Source organism: Leptopilina heterotoma, unplaced genomic scaffold (genome assembly GCF_015476425.1).
Source record: "Leptopilina heterotoma isolate Lh14 unplaced genomic scaffold, ASM1547642v1 Lhet_80, whole genome shotgun sequence".
Classification (NCBI taxonomy): Eukaryota; Metazoa; Arthropoda; class Insecta; order Hymenoptera; family Figitidae; genus Leptopilina; species Leptopilina heterotoma.
Genome location: NW_025111181.1, coordinates 689223 through 707340, shown reverse-complemented (window position 1 = coordinate 707340; position 18118 = coordinate 689223). Strand labels below are relative to the sequence as shown.

The 18118-nt window shown below is 22.0% G+C and overlaps 1 protein-coding gene across 1 annotated transcript; it reads left to right on the top strand.

Annotated features, from left to right (window-relative positions):
- Positions 1-5231: 5231 nt before the first annotated feature.
- On the top strand, positions 5232-16294 carry LOC122511079. Its single transcript, XM_043626122.1, has 4 exons — positions 5232-5266; positions 9880-10130; positions 13275-13766; positions 16096-16294. Exons 1-4 carry the CDS (start codon positions 5247-5249, stop codon positions 16194-16196), a joined length of 864 nt encoding a protein of 287 aa, XP_043482057.1. The 5' UTR covers positions 5232-5246; the 3' UTR covers positions 16197-16294.
- Positions 16295-18118: the final 1824 nt, after the last annotated feature.

Sequence of the window (18118 nt, the reverse complement as noted above, 5' to 3'; positions counted from 1 at the left end):
TAATTATTAACAGACATGATTATTTTAAAATGTTGATAAAAATTCTTTACTTAATTCAATTCTTTGCAAAATTTTCAATTAAAATTATTTAAATTATTTATTATTATGTAAAAATTTCTTCTTTTTTCATTTTTCTTTTAAATTAGCATTAGTTACAGTGTTAGTTATTTGTTCAATAAATAAATAAATATAATTATAATAAATATTTTCTTAACAATAATTAAACATTTTTGAAAGTATGTAAAATTTTTTTTTTCATTTTTTTTTTAAATTAGCATTAGTTACAGTGTTAGTTGTTTGAGGAATTCTTTCACAGCGAAGGTTTCTCATGTCTGGCTATCTCGATTCATGAAACGAATCTCGGAGGAAACCAACTGCAAGAAGCTTGCCTTTTCAAACCCAGACACAAGATACGAAAGTTTCTTCCACGAGGAAAGCTTTGAATATTCAATAACCAACGAATTGAGGGAATGAGAGGGGGCCAAAAGAGGAGGAAAACAGAAAGGAAGAAAGAGATACGAAATAAAAGGATGAGCATAGAGAGAAGAAGAGGGAGAGAGAAACTTGTGAAAGACATACGAGAGAGGAAAAAGCAAAAAAAAAAAAAGAAAAAAAAGAAAGAGAGAAAGAAAAAAATAGACACATACACGAGCGAATAAAGAACACACATAAAGCAAAAATGGAGCAATTTCATTTTTTTACTCTACCGGCTATCCATCTGTCAGCAAACGAGCAATTATTTATTTTATTTAATCCTTTGTTGATAAATTCAAAAAATTTTATTTGGAATTTTTTTTATTAGTTACTTTACTATTAGCAATATTAGTTACTTTTTTCGAAGAAGATTATTCGAAATAGAAACCTCTGCAAAATTCTTTTCAGGAATTCAATTATTTTCAATACATAATAAAATTCAATAATTAAATTTTTAATTATAATTCTCAACAGACACGATTATTTTTAAATGTTGACAAAAATTCTTTATTTCAATTATTTTCAAAATTTTCTATTAAAATTATTAATCAAAACTACATTACTTTATAAAAAATTAAAAAATTCTTCCAAAAGAATTTTATCATTTACAAAAACGCTAAAAAAATTATTTAAATGAAATTAATTTTCTATCAATAATTTTAATAAAATTTAATAGTAAAATTATTAATTTCAATTGTTAATATTATTTTTTTTTCGAAGTGCATTTCGAAATTGAAACCTCTGCAAAAATGAAGAAAAGGAGAAAAATTACTTTTTTCCTGTCAGACTAATATCAAAATACAATAATAGAAAAAAGGGAAAGAAAATCTTATTTTCAAAGGAGATAAAAAAAAATTCAAAGCGCAACTGGAAATAAAATTTTCCCTCTTAAGAAAAACGCTGCATTTTTATGATGGATAGGTAATTTTTTTTCTTTGATCAAATGAGGTCTTTATTTCATTTTAAAAAGTATTTTAATTCATTAAAAAAAAAATTCTGTAAAATAAAATTAAATAAAACGAATAAGGAAGATAAATATAAAAACGATAATATAGTTTTATCATTTTAATTTTTTGATAAACAAAGTTCAAAATGTGGTCCAACCCTGACTATGTTTCACCAGGTCTCATTTTCACATATGAAAATTGATAGGGTTAATTTTCGATCTATTAAAAATATTTGAAAAAAGCAGACCAAAAAAAACAATAATAATAAATATTATTATTAAATTCAATAATTATTACAATTTTAATAATATAATTATTATATTATTATAAATATAAATAAAATATAAGTTAAAAATATTTTTTATAAAGATGAATAATATAATAATAATAATAATAATAATAATAATAATAATAATAAAAATAATAAAAGCAAATAAAAAATAAATGTGTCCGATAACTGCATAGGCAATTCATGTTTTCCGTTAAATACTGTTAATGTATTCTGTAGTCACAGTTTTGATCAAATTGTGAAAAAAACGGGATGTCCATTTGAAGTGGTACTTTTGTCAAAACGACCGAACGAAAAGCTCGATAAAGCAGAGAGTCGTGTTATTCGTGCCCATTTGAGCGGGATCAATCGCTCGCAAATCCGGATTATCCGCTCGAAGGTGAATGGATGTATACACAAAGCGACTTGCGAAGATACTTTTCATCAACAACAACAACAGAAAAAAAAAGAAAAAAAAAAGAAGTGCGATTAAAAAAAAAAAAAAAAAAAAAAATGTCCACTCTGTATTTTGCAATCAATGAAAATCTCCTTTTCCTCCTATACGCTATAAATTTTGTTTTATTTTATTTATTTAAATTTTTAAATACCGAAAAATTATTACCTATACACGTTTAAAAAAAATGTATGGGGAAAGATTGCTATTTGTAAAAAATGTATTTATTGACGAGATTTTAATTTGAATTAAAAATAATATACCTAAATAAATTATAAATAAACATAAATAGTATATATAAATAAATAAATAAATAAATGAAAATTAAAATAAATAATAAGAAGTAAATAATAATAAATAATAAATATATATATAGTGAATTTCCTTGGAAATGGTTCATCTTAAATAATCAGCGTGCAATTTTCAAGTGCCCTGTCATATAGTTTCGACGAGGATGATAATGAACTTTAATCGGAACTGGACGATTCGATTACTAGTTAGGGACGTCGAAACTGAATAATCCGGTTAGCAGCTTGCAAGCTCAGGCGACTGCATTCAGCTTTATCACCACAAACCGATCTCGACACTGAGAAAGTTCCACGTCAAGATTTTATGCATGGAATTAATCTTAGTTTGCACCATCAACTTATAATCAATATATATATATATACGTACATATATTTACACAAACGCTAATTACCATTAAATCTAATTAATCAGCTGTAAATTTTTTTCACACACAGACATTCATTTATTTTCTCTTATCAAATGTTATCGATACTTTTTATCCGACGGCATTTAATTTTATCTCCATTTTTATCCCATTAGGTCATTCAAGTTTCGCTTTTTTTTAATTTTATTTATTTCTTTATTTATTTTATTTATTACTGTATTTTTACAATTTACTTATTTGTTTTATCTATTACTTTATTTTTACTATTATTTTATTTCTACTACCTTTCATTTCTATTTCATTTCTACTGCTGTTAATTTATTAATTTCTTCTATTTTTTAATTAACCTTATGTTTTTTTGCCTAATCATTAATAACAATTAATTAAATATTAATAGCATTTAAAAAAGTTTAAATTAAATATAAAAAATAATTCAAAAATTTTCCCTTACATTGATTTAACTATAAAAAACTATAAAAAAAATATTAGTTTAAAATAAAGTGTGACTAATTAAATTATTTATTGTTACAAAAAAAAAATTATTCTACAAATTTCTTTTAGTAAAGCAACTATTGAAAATTAATTACTGAATAAATATTAATTATTCAATTGTTTATAATTAAGAAAGGCAAGTTTACATACGGGTAAAAATATCAGTTAAAAATTATTGAATAATATTGTCAATTGATGAGTGAAAAATAAATATTCAATTACTAATATTTAAAAATAATTATTTAATTAATAATATTTAAAAAATAATTATTAATTTACTCCTTTTCAGAAATAAGTATTCAATTATATTAATAATTAAAAAATAATTCTTCAATAAATAGGTATTAAAAAATTTTTTTAAAAATATTACACTGGAATTATTGATAATTAAAAAATATAAATTAAAATGTAACTGGATTTTAACTATTATTTTAATTAAAAATTATAGTTTCGAAATAACTATTAGTGTTTAAAAAAATAGATAAGTCATAATAATTAATAATTAAAAATAATAGATAGAAAATAACTATTAATAATTAAAAATAACTACCAATAATTAAAAAATTAAAATAATTCCCAATAGATAATAACTTTCAATATTTTATAATAACTACAAGCAATAAAGAAATAACTGTTGACAATTAAAAATAACTATCAATAATTAAAAAAAAAATAAAAATAAAAACTGAACTTTTCAAATAGTTTTAAAAATAACTATATTTATATCAATATAATTGTAAAATTTCTAATAAAAACTTTTTTCCAATAATTTTATCAAATACCAGAGAAAATTACTAAACATTATGAAGAAATATTGGCAACAATTGCTGATAATGATTAAACACATGCACACATATTATAAACATTTTTTCCAAATAATTATCATTTCCGTTAGAGATATTTCAGCTTCTTTTTCTTTAATAATTTTTTTAAAGCACATTATCGTCTACTTTGTGAATTAAAATTAACTTCGAAACAACTTTGATAATAAATAAATAAATAAAACTGTTTTTCAAAGATTAACAAAATGTTTTCATTGCGAGTAAAAAACTTTTATCTGAAGAAAATAAAGAAGACTTATAAAAGGAGAGAAAAAAAAAAAAAAGTTTTTTTTACAGTCGTAAAAACTATAAATTGAACCATTTATCGTTTTCACTTGTAAATTTAATTTTCTTCTCCTTTTTTCTACTTTCTCTATATGTAACAATAAATGATTAAAAAGTTTTATTTTTATTTTTATTTTATATTCTTTGGGAGCGGTGGGAAGGGTGCGATTTTGCAGAAATTCTCTGTAAAATCTTTTTTTATAGAAAGAAAATTTTCTGTAATAAAAATTAAATTCTTAAATTTTTGAAACAGTTTAAATAAATTTTTTTTATGAATAATTTTACTATTTATATTTAATATCTATTTAAAAATAGATACCTTTTTTCGAAATTGTACCTTTATATTTGAAAAAACTAAATTTTTTGTCTTATAAAAATAATTGGAGACAAAAAGTAGATATAAATTCTAGTAATATTTATTTTCAAAAGTTTCTATCTCTTTGACTCTTTTCTAAAATTCTTTGAATATTAAAAATTTTCATAGAAAATTGTAAAAAAAAAACTATTTTGGCACCTAATTTTTTTTTTCTTTTCTTTTTTTTTATTTAATAGAATCACATTTTCCGAGTGCTGGAGAACCTTTTATAAAATGTTTCATGTGCAGTTACAGTTGGTTGTGGCTGATACGTGAGCAGCACACGTTTCACGACTCAAACTTTTTACAGGCACATTCCACACTATAAGGTTCAGATGGGAAAAAAAAATTTTTTTTTTTGCAAAGCGCATACGCAGAAAATACGCGTAAAATGTGGGGAGAAGATCTAAAAACGTATCGTGTCGCAATAGTTTCACGTAGAATGTCGCGCTTTAAAAAGTATTTTCTCTTCTTTTTATGATTGTCATTTCTTCAAAGTGCGTTCCTATACATCCAAGTAGTTACTAGAATCCTTCGCTGTATTTATATTTTTAATAGTTTATTTATTTAATAATTTACTTAATTAATAATTCATTTGTTTAGTAACTTATTTATTTAATAATTTATTTGTTTAATAATTTATTTATTTAATAATTTATTTGTTTAATAATTTATTTGTTTAATAATTTATTTGTTTAATAATTTATTTATTTATTTAATTATTTACCAATAAAATTTTACTAATAATTTAAAAAACAATTATTTGTTTATAAATAGTTTAATTAAATATTTTGTGAGAATTAATAAAATTTGACTAACAATTTAATAAATAAATATATAAACAAATAATAAAAGTAATAAATGCGTAAGCATTTATTACTTTTATTATTTGTTTATCTACTTATTTCTATAGATTCTTATTTCTTTAATTAAAAATTAAAATTTTTATTAACCATAAAAACTTAAATTAGAATATTTATTTATAATTCTTATTTTGTTGTTCAGCTAATTATTACTTCATTTAAAATTAACAAATAACGAAAACAAAAAAAAAATTTGAATACAAGATTTCGTTTCTTCTCGTTATTTCCATTTTCTTTTTTGTGTTCGTCTAATAACTTTTGCACTGTACCGTTCAACAAAATTTATTATCATAAAAGTCCTTCAACCTGTAGCTTATAAAAATTTTTCTCCAAACTGAAAAAACAAAAATTTACATATGTTTGTTAAAAGTCACGATAGACTTTTATTCTATAAATAAAAATAATCACGTCACTAAGCGTTATGTCATTACGTAAATAATAATTTTTTCAAAAAAAAAATTCAACAGTTCAAAGATTATATTGTTATATGCAAAATATATAATATTCAAGCGCTAATTAAATATTGAAACAACCAACAATAATTATTTAAGAGTAAATTTTGTATCTCGTCTTTGAAAAAAAAAAATTTGAATACTAATACGAATTTTTTTTTCAAAAAGATAAAAATTTGATAGTTTTCATTAAATTTTTTTTAATTTTTGTAAAAAATAGCAAAAGTTCTTCATAAAATAAGTACGAAAGGGCAATTTTTCTTTCGTAAACCCGTTTCTACGAATGAATAAAAATAAATAAAAAAAAATAAAAATGAGATAAAAAAGAAAAAAAAATTGTATTAATTCAATTAATTAAGTGGATAATGTTTTGTATTATAATTCTACTATATATGCTTCTTATAAATTAATTCGTAAAGCATCTGCATCACGAGCCGATGATTCCGATAACTTTTTGCATAAAAATTTTCTCTCTCTCTCTCTCTCTCTATTTTTCTCTCTCGTTGAGTTTGATTTTATCGTTGCAAGGTCAGTAACTAACGTGAAGAACATGAGCAAGGCTTTAAAAGACGATTATTTGCATACTTCAGCAATACGATATGCATGCATAATCATTTTTTTTTACTCTATAGCCAATTGAATGAGTATCAATTTTTTTTTAAACCAAAATCGTTAATTACATGTTTCTGTTCAGTGATTCAAGTGTCTCTCCTTTTTTATTTTGGAAAAGAAAAATATATTCAAAAATTAAGTTTTTTATTGGTATCCGGTTCTTTATTTTTGTTCGCCTTTTTAATAGCGTAAGTGTCAATGACCTTTGCAACTTTTGCACTTTACTATATTAGTAAAAAAAAAAAATATTCCGACCACAGAAGAATAATAATTATCCAAAAATAATTTTTGCAATCATTTTACTATTTTTTGTATTTAAATTTTATTACTCCTTGTTTTCTATTAAAATATTTTTCGCATTTGAAAATTCTTTAATTTATTTTATTATTTTTATTACTATTTTTTTGTTTACAAAATTATTATTTATTTATTAAATATACGACACAGAAATTATTGCTATTAGGGCTTTTTATTAAAACATTATTATTTATAATTATATTTTTATTAATTTTTTCTAATTATTACTTTTTCACATTTGTAATTTTTTAGAATTATTATTATCACTTCATTTATTTATTTCTACAAATATTTTCTAAAATTACCTGAATTCGATTTATTTGAGAGGTATCGTGTTCTTTTTGTAATTTTATTTTTCATTTTTTCATTTAACACAAGAGTGAAAATTATAAATTTTGAAATTAACATTAATTACATAGGGATAATTTGATTCCTAATATGATGGAATTATCGTCAGCCCTTTCAAGACGAGATGGAAAATTAAACTCGTTATCGATGCCTAGATATTCCTTCGTTGAGAACACGTCTCTACGACATTGTCAAGTTTTTTTTTTCTCTACAGAATATTTATTACAATTTATAAATTCTTATTCTTTTTTTTCCGGCTTTGTCATTTCAATCGAGAATTGCGATCTGATTAACGTGACTACTCCAAAGAAGTTATTTGTAATTAAAAATACGTTTTTCTACGAAAAATTTATAATAAAAAGGCAACAACAAAAAAAGTCAAACGACTTTGCATGATAATGAAGAATTTTTTTCTATTCTCTCTTTTTTTATTTGCTTTAAAACATAAAGTAATTTTAACGTTCGAATCTTTGACAAATTATGACATTTTAACAATTGATTAGTAAAAAAAAAAATAATTCTCGAGTTTTTTTTTTGCTTCGATAAAAATCTTTTAATAAGATGGTTAAATTTGCTATTCAAATTTTTGGAATAATTTTTGTGTTTAATAAAATCAAATGCTACTGATGTAAATTTTATTTATTTTATGCAAAAAAATATTATTGATTTAATAATAAATATTATTCGATTAAAAATTATAAATTTTACTGAATTAAGAATATAATAATAGAACTAGTTTGGAATAATCAATACGAATTTCGATTAAAGAAAACTAGTTTAGAAAAGACAAAACAAGTTTCAATGAAATAAAACTGGTTTGGATAGAAAAAACCTGTTTAAATTAAATCAAACTATAGTTCGATTCGAATAAAATTTGTTCAACTTAAACAGAATTTGTTTGAATTAATCAAAATTAATTCGAATAAAACAAAATTAGTACGGATTGAAAAAAAACCATTTCGAATCAGATAAAACAAGTTCGAATCAAACAGAATTTGTATACAAGTAAATAAAACCAGTTCGAACCAAATCAAACTAGTTCGAGTCAAAGAAAATTTGGTCGAAACTTCTGTTCGAATCAAATTAATGAAAAATACTTTAAATAAAATAAAACTAGATTAAATCAAACACAATTGGTCCAAAACAAATAAAACTTAAAGATTTTTTTTACTTTTTCTTTTAACTTCAGCTTTTTTAAATCAAATTATTTTCTTTTGTTAAACTTTTTCTGTTAATTATTGATATTTCCAGAATAATTTTTACTATTTTCAAAGGCAATTTTTTTAATAAAACTTAGAAAAACTTATTTCAAAAATTGTAAAATTTACTCTAAAAATAAGAATTTTTCTATAGCTAATTGTAATGTTCGATGAAAATTGGAATAATTTTTTATAAAAAAATTAACATTAAAAATAGTAAATTTTGATATTAAAAATTGTTATTTCCAAAGTAAATTTTATAATATCCGTAGTAAATTTCATTGAAAATTAGTAAAATATACTTTGAATTTAAATAAAATTTATCAAAAATTCCAAACAATTTGGATTTTTTTCAGAAGAAAAAGTTATTTTATATTTTGAAAACCTTTTATGAAAAAATTTATATGTTCAAAGACTGAGAAATAATATAAAACGATTTTTAAGTTTCAAAATACAAAATTTTTTCCAAAGTTTGCGAAAAATAAAAATCTTTTCTTCAAGTAAAACTGAAAATTTTTCTATCTTACAAAAAATGACAATTTTTACAAGTTTTTCTTAAAAATAAGGGGAAAAGGGGAGAATATTTATGATCTTAGGTGTTTTAGGAGATTTTATTAATTCAAGGGGATAAAAAAGAGGAAAAGAGAAAAAAAGGGGGACAAACTGTGATCCCTGTTAAAGCCAAAAATTTTCATCTAAAATAAAATTAAGGATACAATTAAAAAAAAAAACTTCAGAACACTAGAATTTATTCCAAACAAATAAAATCAAACTAAGAAAAAATTGACAAAGCAAATCCCAATTAAAATACCAAAAGTAATCAAAAAAATTATCAAATTCAATTAAATTCTCGATTAGATCTAAAAGAGACAAAGAAAATTTTCAATAAATTGACTTGAAAGAATAAAAAAACAAATTACAACTAAAATAACCAATAAATAATTATTATTCGAAGCATAAAATAAAAAGTCCTTGATTCTACTTCACTTCCTCGAACCTTCACTCAACAATTTTTCGGTAGTTTGCAAGATATAAACCTGCCTGTTTTTTTTTCTCAAGTAATCGTCCTTGCCGAAAAAAGAAAAACCTTGGCCTTCAAAAGATTGCCGAGGCTATATTTGTGACATTTCAAGCAATACATTCCAAACTTGTCGGAATATTAAACACACACAGACACAAGCAGAAAATATCACACACAGAGAAAAAATTTTATATATTTAAAATTTTATGTACATTATTTTTTTCGGTATCGAGTTTTTAAGTCACGTGATACGAATTTCAAGATCACCGATTGGTGCTCATCATCATATTGAGTCTCATTTTTTTTTCTCAATTCAAGTTGGCGTGATCTTTCTTCAACGAGAAGAAGAAGAAGAAGAAGAAGAAGAAGAAAAAGAAGATATTTACTTTTCCGTCGAATCACAACTGCGCATCTTATCATTAGTGCTTGGACGTCCTCGGTGTTTATAGAGGCGAGAGTTAACCGGTCGCTTAGTCAGGTCACGAACAAGACGCATAATTCGCGACAGTTTGCCGTCATCTCGCGTACACATACGCATGGGATCATGTCGAACAATCAAACAGAAAGAGGTATATTTAACCAACAAGGATTAAACGAAATTTTCAAAGTTCTTTTTTTTATTTAAATATAATAAAATTTTCAAAATTCCATTCTACAGTCAATATAATTTTTTTTCTAATTTTTTTTCCTATTTTATCTCAAATTAGAAAAAAAGGAAATTTTCCATCATTTCTATTCCCAACAATATAACAAAAAAAAGGGAAAATAAATGTAGACAAAAAAAAAAAAAATAGTGTGCGAAAATTTGACCTTCGATTCGCGTCATTGAACTTCATTGTGCGCGGGAGTGATTGAACCTCATCTTCGAAGCTTTGATATAATTGTGCAAATAATTATGTTTAATCAGTGGTTACATGTGTGACGTGATGTAAAATAAAGTTCAATTTGCAGTTGTGTGGGAAAAAAAAGATTAATACTGCAGTCTTTTATCAATTTTCTTCTTCGATTAAGAGGTTTTTTTTTTTTTTAAATTGCCTCATCGAGTTTTAAAAACTCAATGAAGGGAGAAATTTTTTTTAGAATTTCCGGATTCTGGATTGAAATTTGTGAAATCGAATTAAGAATGAATTTACTCTGTACAGTAAATACATTTGGTTAAATATATTTAATCGAAGAATTAAAGCAGAAATTAAAGAATTAAAGTAGACATTAAAGAATTAAACAATTAATGCAGAATTTTATTCTAATTTTCTATAAATTGTTTGATTATTTTCTAAATTATTTTCATTTATTTACTTTCTTTGTCTTTTATTATTTATTTTAGTTTAAATAACTTATTCTTTTTTTTCTTTGATTTAGTTATCACACTTATTTTTTATTCAATTTTTATTATATTACCTTTATTAAGAATAATTTTATGTAACAGTATTTCTATTTATCGAATTTTTTTATGAAATTGGAGTTTCATTCAGCCGAAATTGGATTTTATTAATTTCATTGAACTTTTATTTAGTAAAAATTATTTTTCATTAACTTTATTGCATTTTTATTTAATTACTTGGATTTAAAGATAAATTTACTTAGTAATATTCACATTTACTTAACTTTCATTCAGTTGTATTTTTATTTTGCCGAAATTAGATTTTATTAACTTCAGTGGAATTTTATTTAGCCAAATTTATTCTTCATTAATTTAATTTTATTCTTATTTAATTATTTCGATTTAAAAATAAATTTTGTTTACAACTATTCCTATTTACCTAAATTTTTATTCAGCTGTATTTTTAATTTTTTATTTAGCCGAAATTTCATTCACCGGAAATACTATTTCGACAAATTTTCATTTAATTCAGTTTTTATTTAACCGAACTTTTTGCAAACAATTTTTTAAGGAATTGAATTTTTATTTAACAATATTTAAATTACAAATAATATAAATTTCCGTTTAATGCAATTCATATTCAATTACATTTATATTTAGCAGAAATTCCACTCTATTAAATCTCAGCTTAATAGAAATTTTATTGAATCAAACGTTTATTTAACAGTTAATTTTTTTCTAAATTACTACTAAGTGAAATTTTTAATTTACTCTACTTTTCAAATTTGCAGAAATAAAATTTTCGTATAGTGAGAATTTAGCTAAATAAAAATTCCGTTCCATAAAAATTCTGCTGAATAAAAATTCTGTTTGAAGAAAATTACTTCATAAATACAGTTATTAATAAACAATGGGCTAAATAAAAGATATATTGGAAAATTCTGTCAAATAAAAATTCCATTTAGTGAAAATTTGGCTAAATAAAAATTCCGCTTACTGAAAATTTAGAAAAATTAAAATTCCGTACCATGAAAATTCTGCTAAACAAAACCTTCGTTTTATGATAATTCTACTAAATAGAAACAATTATTAGTTAAAAAATTTGCTAAACAAAAATTCAGCTAAATAAAAATTTCATTTATTGAAATTCCGAAAATAAAAATTCCGTTCCATGACAATATTCAAACTTCGGTTTATGAAGGGTCTACCAAATACCAACAATTATTAGTTACAAAATTGGCTAAATAAAAAATCTAATGAATAATTCATGCAAATAAAAATGTAGTGTAATAAAAAATCTTCCTTAATAAAAACTCTATTTATTTAATTTATTTATTTTTAATGAATTCAACATTAAGTGAAAATTAGGCTAAATACAAACACTATCATAAATTTACAATTTATATAAAATTCATTAATAAATTAAAAAAAACGTCAAAATTAGAATGTAAAATTAATTTTTAATATGAGTTCTACATTTAATTTATTTCGATATAATAATAGACATTCAATTTTATGAATCTAGAAACACTGGAAATTCGAAATAACAATTTTTAGAAAATTATTATTATACCTCTCATCTCTGCATTGACGCTAATGAATTGGAAAATAAAAAAAATATCAACAACAGAGAAAAGTACTAAATTCATACGTAAAATGGAATAATATTTCTAATTAGTCAGATAATATTAATTTAACCATTAATTAACTAATTAGAAAATTATTCCCACGCTCCAAAATGAAAATCTTTTTTCTTTATGATTTCAATTTTTAGTTCAATCAACGAATGAATTTCAAACCAATATAAAATCCTGAATAAAAAATGAAGGGAATTAATGAATAAATTTGTAAATAAGTAAATCGGACAAAAGTTGTTTAAATAAATCTGTTGGAATCGAATAAAACTAGTTCGAATCAAATAAGAATTATTCAAATCAAAGAAAAATTATCAACTCAAATAAATATTATTCAAACTAAACAAAAATTATTCAAACTAAACAGAAATTATTCAAACTAAACAAAACTTATTCAAATCAAACAAAAGTAATTCAGGGGAATAAAATTTGGTCAAATAAAATAAAAATTATTCATATCAAATAAAAATTATTCAAATAATAAAAAACTAGTTCAAGAGAAGAAAATTTGTTAGAATCAAGTAAAAATTATTTAAACCAAACAAAAATTATTCAAATCGAACAAAAATAGTTCAAAGAAAAAAAACTTGTACAAATCAGGCGTAATTTGTTTAAGAAAGAAAATTCTTATTTAAATCAGTCAAAAATTGTTCAAACTAAACAAAAATTTGTCTTAATCAGTATACATTTTTTTTGACTTCATCATTAAAAAATTGGATTATTATTTTTTAATTACAAAAGAATTTCCACATTTTCAGCAATGTCAAGGCTAGAAGACAATCAGCATTTTCCAGAATCAGTGGAAATTCCAATGACTGATGAAACAGCTTCAAGTACAACAAATGAAAATATCGAAGTGCACACAAGACTAACCGCAGAAACAAATAACAGTGAAGATGAATGTAATGGACATTCACCAAATGGAAAATTGAGAATTGATAAACCAATATGTTTAACAATAGAAGACGATGACAATCCACCTCCATATTCGGCGTTAATACCACAAAATCATGCAGCCTGGTATTATAAATTTTCCCCCGAAAATAATTCCAATACAGTGAGAAATTCAATAACTCTAGAACAATTTCAACAAAGAATGACCACATCAAATCATCATCATAATAATGAAACATGTCCCGACTGCACTAGACCAAATTCTTTGGATTCAACATTTGTCACATCAAAATTACACTCAAATTTCACAACGCCTGATAATTTAAGAATAGGAAAAATGTCAAATTTACCTCGCAGTGAGTATTACATATTAATTTTAATTTTTTTTTCTTTTTCGTTTTTCTTTTCACATACTAGACTATGAGTCAATTTTTCGATATTAATAAATTATTTGCATAATTATTCTTTGTGAGGGAAAAACGTTTTGATTTACGTAAATAGAGAAAAAAAAGTCTCACAGCTCTGGCAACGTGATACTTTAATCAAGTCAACATAGACAAAAAAAAATTAGTTTATAAATAACGTGTGGAAAATTTATCACATTTAAATGCAACTTGTTCCAGGGAATTTATGAAATTTGTTATATAAAAATTGTATATTTGTAATGTAGTAATTTACTAGTATTTATAAACATAATTTACTATTACTTATAAACATAATTTACTATTACTTATAAACATAATTTACTATTACTTACAAAAAATATTTGCTATTTCTTACAAATATAATAATTATTAATTATCTTCCACGTCAATTTTAATATATTAATATGCAAATGCTTTTATAATTTAATAATTTACCATTAATTGTAAATACATTTTTATATTTTAACAATTTTAAACTAAATATTAGAAAAAACATTTTTATAACTAAAATTATAATTTTAAATTTCAGAATGTTTTTTACTAATTTAGTATTGTTTTCAAATACTTATGTTTATAAGTTAATAGTAATTTGAATCCATAATTATCGAAGAAATATTTTTAAAACTAAAATTTTAATTTAAATGTAAAATATTAACTAATTTATTACTAAACAATTAAAAATGAAAAAAAGAATATTTTTCACGAGCAAAACACTAAACACTTTTTCTTTACAAATTTTTCTTTTTTGAATTATTCACCAAGAAAGTGTGCAAATTACTTAATAACTAATTTTTTAAAAATTTTACCAGGAAAAATAATTTTTCTTCTAAATTGTTGATTATAATCGTGGTGAACTTCACCAACGTTTTATAATTTAGTAATAATCTGAAACAGCAGATATTAGAAAAACATTTCGAAATTTAATTTATCACTTTTAATTCTAAAAATAAAATTCTTTCAATAATTTAGTACTATTTGTTTTACTAATATGTTTATAATTCATTTATTCAATATTCAATACTAATTTGAAACGATAAACAGAAATATTTTTAGAACTAAAATTTTTATTTTTATTTTGGAAATAAGTTATAAATTTAAATAAAATTATAATTTAATAACAATTTGAAACTTTAATTAAAATCAAAATTTAAAACTGTAAAATTCATTGAAATATTTTAAAAAGTAAAATTTAATTTTAAATATAAAAATACAAACAACAATTTGCAAGCTAAAGCGCGCGGCTAACTTCTTACTGCCTTTTTTAAATAAAATTAGTAATTTTAAAAATAATAGAATTTAAAAATTTTCTAATTTAAATTTTTGTTAAAAACATTACAAAAATTCAATTTTGGAAAAATTACAAATAATTGCAAAAATTCAATTATTATAAAAAAAAATAAAATTCTTACGTTAAAATTCAACTATGTTCAAAATTTGAAAAAAATTCTCGTTAAAATCCCAATTATCTTTATAAATAACAAAATTCTTCTTCAAAGTTCAATTATTTTCATAAATGTGAAAAAAATTCTTGTCCTAATTTCAATTATTTTCAAAAATAAAATGCATTTTTCTAATTTCAATGATTTTCAATATCTATTATTTTAATAAAATTTCCCAAAAAGAATTCAATTATTTAAGAAAAAATGTTAATAAAATTGTATGCTAACATTTAATTATTTTTATAAATAATAAAAAGTTCACAGGAATTCAATTATTTTCATAAATAATAAATTTTTTTTAAGGAATTCAATTATTATTTTCATAAAAAATAATTTTAAATTCTAGAAAATAATAATTGAATTAAAATGATGAAAATAATTTTGATGAAGTTACAGTCACAATATTCATATAATATAAAATAATAATTTTATCTCTCGGTCATCTTTAATTATTAGAAAACATGAAGAAATACTTTTGGAAGTTGTTTAATTTAAAAAAGGTTTGAATTTTAAATTTTTGAATGTTTTAATTCCTGTGGAAAATTCTGTTCCAAAAATAATATTAAAAATAGGAATTGTGCAAATATTTTTCTTCTTTTTCTAAAACAAAATAATAATAAAACAAAATAATAATTTTGTTGAAAAAATTGTGATTCATAAAGAAAAATAATGCAAAATAAATAAATTTTCTATTTCTTAATCACAGTTGTTTAATAATTTTCTAATTTTTTTGTTTAGAAGTAAAGAACAAAAATCTGCATAATTTCAATTTTTTTATCATATAATAATTTTTGTACTTTATAAATTATTTTCTTTTTCAGGATATGGTACAATTTTGATGGCAGTGATCGTTGTCTTATCATTAATGGTACTCTCCTTAATTGTCCGTTTCGTCGTGGAGAGAAGTTTTTCGCGTAGTTAAGACACTTCCTAATTGTAACAATTTTTACCATCTAGTATAGTTTACATAATAAGCCTTTGTATAATTACTATTGCTCAATATAGAATTTTTTTACTCTATTTATCAGACATAATAACAATTTCCTTCTTTACCTATTTAGTTATTTCTATATTTATCAAAAGAAAAGAAAAATTGCATAAAATTATCAATTACACAGACTTAATAAATTAATTAGTATTAATTATTATCGTTTTATACAAAAAAACAAATTTCCTTCTTTACTCATTCATTCTTATTTATTTCAAAAAAAAAAAAAAATTTTAAATTTGTAGATTTAATAAATTAGAATTAATTACCAACAATTTAATAAACAGAAACATTTTTTTCATCACCTATTTATTTCTATTTATTTAAAAGTAAAAACTAAAAAAAGTTATTAATTACATAAACTTAATAAATTATTTAGTACTAATTAATTTTTCTTCTCCTCTAATAAAATTACAGTTTTACAAAAAAAAAACCTTTATCTAAAATCAATAAAAGAAGTTAAAAATTATAAATAAATTTCCATTTCAAGAATATAAAAAATTTTCCTTTGTTCGAATTTTCTCAGTGAATTTATATGGTTGAAAAAAATTAATTTACAATTCATTCAAGTGATTTACAGCCCAAAGACACATATGATGGTGCAAAAAAAAAGAAAAGAGAGAAAAAAAGAAGGAAAACAGTGAAGAAAAAGATAAAGCGAAACAAAGCAATTCTGTTGATCTAATAAAATAGTTTTCGCGGTGAAGCATTAATGAAGGATTTGAAGTAAAATTAGCGAAACGTGAACAGTGGTTGTTTATATAGTATTCCTAAGTGTTAGCCGTCCTTGTGGTTATACCAGATTTTGCCACCAGGGAAATTACTAGCTGAGACACCAGGACAGCTTTTGTATCCCCAACTAAGAGATAACTAATAGGGTCCACACTCTGCGGTCTATCCAACATAACACTCGGTCTTTCTGTCTCTAATTTTAATTCGTAACCCGATCTAAATTCATCTTTCCCCTCTTCTTTTTTTTTACTTTCACCCTTATAATAAATTCTACAAATAAATACTACTGTACTTCATTTAAATTAATATTTCATTTAATTCATTCATTTATATTTTCATTTTCACCCAAAAAATTACCACTTTACCTCACTGTGACATAAATTATTTTATTTTTCACTTGAAAAATTTGAAAATTTGAAGTGAAAGTGAAAATTTTTGGTTCAATGTAAGAAATTTTAATGAAAATTTTTTAGGGTAAGTGAAAGTCACGTGAACGCACCCCAGTAATTATAATATTTAACTAATGTAATAATCAATAAAATAAACTGTATTAACAAATTTATAATTTAATGTAATCGTTAAAATATTAAATAAACTAACAAAGACATTAATTAGCAATATTTTAAATTATCAATATTATCCAAATTAAATAAATAAAATTTAAAAAAAAATGAACACATTAACTAATTTAGTAATAACTATAATTAATAATAATTATTATATAGCCATTATTAATATATTAATAAAAATATTATTTAATACACTAATTAATAAATTAATTAACTTTTTTAATTAACTAATACGTCAATTAATATCAATTATTATTAGTTATTGCTATTAATTTTTTATAATCATTTATATATTACTCATTAAATTATAATTGCAATTAGGAAAAAAGTACATAAAACATAGAATAACCGAGCAGAAAATGTAATTTAATAATAGAAACAATAATAATAAATCTTGTTATGATTAATGTGTAATTCTTTTATACCGTGAGACATGAATTGTAAAAAAAATACTGGCATTGGACCAAGAAAATACTTCTTTATCAGTAATTAGAAGAATGTTTTTTACATCATGACGTCTTTTATTTAATGCAATTCTCAGTTATTCTACTACTT

Bases quoted from the DNA above. Each gene is read 5' to 3' on its own strand.
- LOC122511079 (XM_043626122.1), top strand. From the start codon at position 5,247: ATGATTGTCATTTCTTCAAA. The intron at 5,267-9,879 runs GTGCGTTCCTAT...TCTCAATTCAAG, and splicing joins ATGATTGTCATTTCTTCAAA to TTGGCGTGATCTTTCTTCAA. The intron at 13,767-16,095 runs GTGAGTATTACA...TTTCTTTTTCAG, and splicing joins AATGTCAAATTTACCTCGCA to GATATGGTACAATTTTGATG.